Below are 7,344 nucleotides of genomic sequence, written 5' to 3' on the forward strand. Positions count from 1 at the left end.
TATTCCTACTCTTCTCTCAGACTAACCTCCAGGGCCATTTTCATTGTTCAGACTATTCCTTGCTGTGTTTTGCAAGTTGCTCCATTCTGGCTGGCTCATACATGGTTCCTTTGTTCTTGCTCTTACTGGAGCAGAAGCCTCTGCCCTTACTTGTGTTCAAGTCACTCCTCTGACATCCATGATCAGATGCATTTCATCCAGACATTGCTACACTCCATTGTCATGAGTGGCTTTTCTGATACCTTGCCTCAGCTCAGGTACTCACTTCTCCTGTTGTGTCGTTTTTTACTTGTACCATTTAGCCAGTGTACCAGAGACATTGGTCTACCTTCATATGGAGGTCATTTTGCCATGGCTTTTTGCCTGTTCCTCATCTGTCACAATTCTCCACATGGTTGTTTGATCAGGGTTTGTCCATGTCAATGGTTGCTAATTATTGGGCTGCTCTGTCAAACACATACTGTTTTTCCTAATTCTGTAAAAATTTCACCTCCTTGATTTTTTCCCTCTTTTTCCTTTCATTCTGTTTTTCCTCCCTGTCTTTTTGTTCTTCCAAATAGGGATTTCAGTGTTGTTCTTCATGTTCTGTTATATTCTCATTTTCACCTCAGTAATTTACTGTTAAAAGAAATGGTCTAGATGTTGACTCTTAAATACATAAATACTGACACTTAGAAATTTAATAATATATACTGTCTGATGTAGAATAAATTACTGATGTGTATTTCCTACAAGGTAATATCCTTTAAAAACATTGAAGAAAATATTCATTTGTGAGTTTAAAAATATCAAAAAATTAATCATCATGACTATTCTTCACTCAATTATGAAAGATATTACTACATTATAATCACAAATTCATAAGTAAATCACGAATGGGTCCTGTAAACTTTACAAGTTAACTTTGAGTTTTATATTTTAATACTTTTGTTACAGTATTGACAATCCAAAAGGTAAATATGATTACAGACCCCCTAATTTTGATCTTAAAATGTGTTGATCTTATTGAACAAAATGGGTAGTAAATTTAATGAAATCAATTTATAAAAAATAATTCATACACAAAGGAAAATATTTGAACTTCAGTTGGAACTCATGAAAATGGCATCACTTGTAGGGTAAGCTTTAGAGTGTTCTGTACAAATAACTCACTTAATTTTTTTGTTTTCTACTAGAAAGCTTTTAAATATATTTCTGCATCTAAAAAATAAGTCCTACTAAACTTAATTAGGAATTTTTTAAAGGTAGCACAACAACACATTCTGTGAATTAAAACATTTAAGAAGGGATAAATGTTGTATAATTCTGTTAACTAGACAGGTGCTGCATTCATCTAAACTTCCACATCTTGATTACAACAAGCCTCAGTTTTCCTTCTTTTATTTATGCAGAATTTCATAAAATGATTTTTTTTTACATATGTTTAGCAAAATATGCATAATGTTTTGTTCTCCTTTGCAATTTTAGTGGGAAGCCAAAGTGGAAAGAGGGCAGGAGGAATTTGAAAGTATTTCTAAAATGATTCGAAAAGAAGTTGAACACTTCGAAAATTGTCGTATTCGTGACTTTAAAGATACAATTGTCAAGTATATGGAATCTCTACTAAACAACCAGCAAGAGGTCGGCAAAGTTTACTTTATTATATTTTTTGTGTACTTAATATGACAGAATTACACAGAAATATCTTGTATAGTAAAGTAATGCTGACAAAATAATTTTATTCCTGTTTGCGTATCATGTCTGCAGGATATTTGTAAGTGCAAATGCTTAATAAACAATTATTCAAAAGTTCTTTAACCTTATAGAGATTATGAAGAGTATTAAATGTTCACTCCATGTGTATGAAGAAAGGATTTGTGGCAGCTAAATTAATTCCTTCGGGTTTTGCTTTAATTTTGTGTGGTATTTATAATGGTAATCAGTTTTAGTAGTTTTATTGTGGGTTAAAAATGTTAGCTTCTTCAATAAATCTGCTTATGCCATAAAACCAGTAAAATACAAATTTGAAGCTTTAAATGTAATATATTTTAATTTTGTTTTTCTCTTCAGAGGGAGATAGTTGACCAAAATAAACTTTTTTACATTTTATGATTATTTTGTAAGTGAAGATTTTATCAGGAACATAAGTTTGAGTGATTATTCTTTTGACCACAAGATTAACGAGTAAAATGAAAGTCTAACATTTGAAATTCTTTTGGTCACAAATAGAATAGTAGTAAAGAAGTAACAAATAGAAGTAATAAAGATAAAAAATTATTTTTATGTCATGTATTCTACTTTTTATTACTCTAAATGGAATAAAGCTGATGCAAAATTCCCATTTTTCTTTACAGCTGATCAAGTACTGGGAAGCATTCCTGCCACAGGCTAAAGCCATATCATGAAATCCAAGTTAGTCACAAAAACTGCTCCACATCTCTAAAAAAGAAGAATGGTTAGTTTAATACACTTTGCTGAATATTGAATTATTTGTGGTTAACAGTTTGGAGATAGCAGGATCCAGTGTCTGATGCACTTCAACATTCCTTGTTGTCACTGGTTTCTCTAGTGACTCCAGTTTTCAGTATTTTTATTGGTAGTTTAAATTATTTTGACAGAACTGTTGGGATATAGACATTTCTAGATATGTCTTTCATAGTAAACAATATACATGTATTAGTTTAAAGCAAATAGCCTTTTGTTTTAAAGTGTACAAGTTCATCTGTGTGATGCATATCTCTTTTCTTAAAAACATGGCTGAAGTTACAGAATGATTATTTATTCTGATAATGTCTCATTTTTAACAACAAAGTCTTGACAGTAGTTTTTCGTCACTATGATTTATCATGATGTGAACCTATATTGTGCATTTACAAGTTATTGATTAGCAAATATTCAGCTGAAACTAATATTTAACCTTATTTTAAAAACTTATAAAACATTTAGAGAACAAACTATTTTCACTCTTGACTTGTGATCTTTTACATGATTATTTTGTTAGTTTTGTAATAAGAAAAGTTTAGTAAGTAGTTCTCTAGTCATTGATAGAATTAGCATCAAGAATAAGGTTTAGTAAGCATGAATGATTTTTTTTATAATTTTTGTAATTCATTGTTTGATCACAGTGATTTTAATATTGTTAGATGTTTTTTTCAGGTAAGCTAGCAGACATACTTTTTTGAGTTGGATGTTATATCATTATATTGAGTAGTTTAACTTTTAGTACAGAAACAATGTAATTATTGAACGTTTTTACATGATTTTCTTTTTGAATATAAAATAATGATTTGCATATAAATGTCCTTTTTTTTTTCTTCCCATGAACATTTTTCTCATAAGAATTGTCTTTTTGAGTTTTGTATACTTTGTGTTTTTGTGTTAAATTCACAATAAATTGAAAAATTTTATGAAACCACATATCACAATTTTATGAGACAATACACTATATCCATCATAGCCTCATACGTTAAAGTTACTAAAGTAATGAACTTTAATTTATCATTTTAATATGTTATTCAAATAACATGAGTGTAATATGTTTGGAAAGTAAATAGAAGTTGGGCTAGTTAGAATAGAGATTTGTTTTTCACATTTCTCTTTTAAACTGATAGTGTGTCTTGTGACTACAGTGCATTTAATGTGCTTTTATGAAGTTGTCTTTTTTTTTACTAAAGATATAATACTACAAACATTTTTTTCTAATATGTAACATAATTACTTGGTTTCTTCACTGCAAAACCCTAATCAGCCATTAGTAAGATTATATAATAAAATTCAAGATAGTATTTTGTTAGTAGTTGTTTTAGCAGATTTTTAGGCTATGGTATTTGAATTTACTTGTTAATTTTTGAATATTCATCAATTAAACATAGTGATAGAAATTGTGAAGTTTCTAATTAAAAAGCTGAGAACTGTTTTGCACACTTATTTTAATGTGTTTTATCTTTCAACTTGAATAAGATAAACTACTGTTTTGTATTTCAGCATTTGAAATATTTGTTTTCTGTCAAATAAAGTTATTTTCAAAAATAATTACCAGTCATAAATTAATTAAATTATTTGGAATTACTGACAAGTACTCATGTTTACTTAATGTCATTTAAAGTCTAAGGTTGATAAAATGTGTTATTCATGTATAAATGAGACGTAATTGAGATACCAGTATTGAAGTTGTACCTTAGTAGGTGTTTTGTGAACCAATTTCCATGTTTTACACTGAAAGAAACACGGAGTATTGTGTTATATATATATATATAAAACTTTGATCTCTATTAAACAAGAAGTTATTTAATAAATGGTAACTTTATTGCCTGTGGATGTGATATACGTATGTATATTTAATGTTTAAAGTCAAAATGTGTTCCATAATACATTAATTTTTTCTTAGGTTTTTAAAGCCATGTATGTGTAGGTAAAAGTGTGTTTCTATTTAAAGGTATTTTGCTCATTAGGAGTACACATTTCTATCATGTTGATAGTGTAACTTAATATTACCTTAGAAATAAATCTTGTACACACAGAATTTCTGCTGATTTTTATTACCCATGGCTTTGTAATGATGTTTTGTTAAATGAGTTAAAGCTTGTTATGTCCTTTTGTGAAAAACTTTAACTTTATAATTCAGTTTAATTGCCACATTTACTGATAATAACTGCAACATAACCATTAATCAACTATATATATCTGTTTTGATAGCTGTGTTTCCTTTAATTGGTTAGGTTTGTTTTGAATTTTACATAAAGCTACTTGAGGGCTATCTGCACTAGCTATCCCTAATTTAGCAGTGTAAGACTAGTGGGAAGGCAGCCAGTCCTCACCACCCACTGCCGACTCTTGGACTACTCTTTTACCAACGAATAGTGGGATTGATCATCACATTATAATGCCCCCATGGCTAAAAGGGCGAGCATGTTTGGTGCGACGAATATTCAAACCTGCCACCCTCAGATTACAAGTCGAACACCTTAACCCACCTGGCCATGCCAGACCTATTTCCTCTAAAGTTAGTTGGTATACTGTAATGACTTTTTACCTAAAAATTAATCACAGAAAACTACAATAAGTGGTAGATAAGTTAATAAGATTATAGGATCTGCTGATAGTAGTGTTCATATTGAAGAGTGTTATAAAATCAACATTAATTTGATCTGTCTGCACAAGTGTCTCCTAACAGATTATCTCAGAACGTTAAAATTGCTCTGGTAGTTCATTATTACAACAGTAGTAATAACACCACTATTGCATTGAGATCCATTCACTATGAAAGCTGTAAAAAAGGAGGACCATGCACCCAATAAGTTTTACTGAAAATTGTGAAGAAAACTCTAAACAATTGTGATCTGTCAATGTTGCAGTTTGGATCACTTTATCCTCCCTCAGTTTAGGAAAGAAGTGTTTTGAATGAATGTTTTTCATGCAAGATGGTATTCCACTTCTCATCTTCCACTTCCACGTCTACAAATGACTGTGAAGATGTTGCTTAGACATGCATTTGGAGATTGAGTAATCAACAGACATGTTCACCACACATGGCCAGCAGGATCTGCGAGTCTCACTCACAAGGTCAGCTCAGATCGTTGGTGTGTTAGTTGCATGTTGCTCTCTACATGATGGATCCTGGGCTCTGCTCAAGACTATGAAGGGCTGCATGCACTTTCCAATATTTTGGAGGGAAAGGTATGTATTTTGTGAGGTCATGTGTACCCAATAAATGTTGCAAACAAAGATATTTGACATCTTCATGAAAAATTTGACAAAAGGGTCTTGAAATCATCACAATCCCTTAATAAGGGAGTAAAACTGAACTTCTATGGAAAAGGGGTAATAATTTGAAAAATTGTGCAAAAGTGGATGAAATAATCAGTTGTTTCTCAGGGTAAAGGGGCTGTTCTGGAATTAAGGGACAAGCTTATGTGTAGGTACCACTGGGAACTAAATCATCAATATTTCAAATTCGTATCTTTGTGGTACAAAATATCAACAAAAGACACCTGAATGTAAGGATATTCATGGTGGGGTACATTGTATAAAACTGAAGACTAGAGATATGATAAATAAATAAAGAGAACAAAACTGGTGTCAGTACAACAAAATAAACATAAAATCACATGGTGCTAATCACTCTGTTTCCTGGACCATGATTGTTCAGCAAAATGCAGTCATGGATCATTTGATCATCAGAACATTATTAGGCAAGGATTACCCTGATTTACGACGTGGGATTGCACTCTTAGTTTTTGTTTATTCTGTGGCCTTTCAGTGTGGACAATATCTTGAGTTGGTGATTACTCTGATTATGTAATTGAATGGAATGGAGGGAGAAGAGCATGATGGTAGATGAATGCCTCACTGAAATCACTAGTAGAATTGAGTGGACCCAGCATTTTGTGCCAAAAGTTTAAAGTTTCCTTGGTGATGGGTTGAATGTTGTGTATAAATATGATGAAAGTGATGGCAGATTAGTAGCAGTACACATGAGTGGAATTTAATAATATTGTTTATGGAGTATAAAATATCATTGTTTCATATTGTGAAGAGTTTTGACTTAATTATGCAGAATTATTCATCAGTTTGACTCTTAGTGTTCACTGACATGTTCTTGAACATAGCAATGTATGGAAGATATTGCAATGCCAACTGAGGAGATATCATAGAAAAGGCATGGGAGAGACAAGTAATATAATAAAGAAAGGATGGTGATTCTGTTAGTTGTTGCTAATTTTCTTCTGATATAATGTATTCAAATTCTAAAGGCCTAGAGAGTGAACTAGTGTTTGAGAAGTTATTACTTGAAGAAAGATACTGGGCATAGGTGTAAATGCTAGACATAGAGTAAACAACATGATAATTTTTTTTACAAATTAAAGAAGCCCTACAGTCTTGTAATACATCATTCTTTATAGTTTTCATTTATTGTAAAGTAATATCTATACCTTAACCAGCTCAAAGTGGCTTTAAAGTCTTCCATTGACTGTATATCCAAACTACTTCTGTTTTAATATAAGCACATGGCAAGATTTTTGAAATTTGTTGTGTTTAATTTTTGCTTTTTAAGAGAAAATGCAAGATTCTAGAGTGGAAGTTCTGAACTTACCAAGTGTAAGAAGTGAGTTTTTTTAAGTTGAAAGAATTAACACTTCAGTAGAGACTTATAAATAAAAACTGTGTGCTGTTGTTGGCATGGATTATTCATATGTGTTCGTCATCAACAAGTCATGAGTTTTTGTCCTATTTATTTGACAGAAGTGACCAACCAAACTCATGTTATGCCACTGTATGCAACATACTAGACTTAAACACCGTTTGACAGTATGATTTATTTCTCTCCCTTTTTTTTTTAGCAGCATCATATTTCCTTTTTAAATT

General features: G+C 31.2%; 1 protein-coding gene across 2 annotated transcripts in view; it reads left to right on the forward strand.

The window, feature by feature from the left end:
• Window positions 1-4,501, forward strand: part of LOC143236710 (sorting nexin-2-like) — a 73,102-nt gene extending 68,601 nt beyond the window's left edge. For both annotated transcript variants that reach the window (XM_076475129.1, XM_076475130.1), the window contains 2 exons: window positions 1,468-1,620; window positions 2,334-4,501. In XM_076475129.1, the coding sequence (XP_076331244.1) occupies window positions 1,468-1,620; window positions 2,334-2,384 (204 nt within the window). In that variant the 3' untranslated portion in view covers window positions 2,385-4,501. The remainder of the gene's footprint in view (window positions 1-1,467; window positions 1,621-2,333) is intronic.
• Window positions 4,502-7,344: the final 2,843 nt, after the last annotated feature.

The sequence above is a fragment of the Tachypleus tridentatus genome, chromosome 13, assembly GCF_004210375.1.
Source record: "Tachypleus tridentatus isolate NWPU-2018 chromosome 13, ASM421037v1, whole genome shotgun sequence".
NCBI lineage: Eukaryota > Metazoa > Arthropoda > Merostomata > Xiphosura > Limulidae > Tachypleus > Tachypleus tridentatus.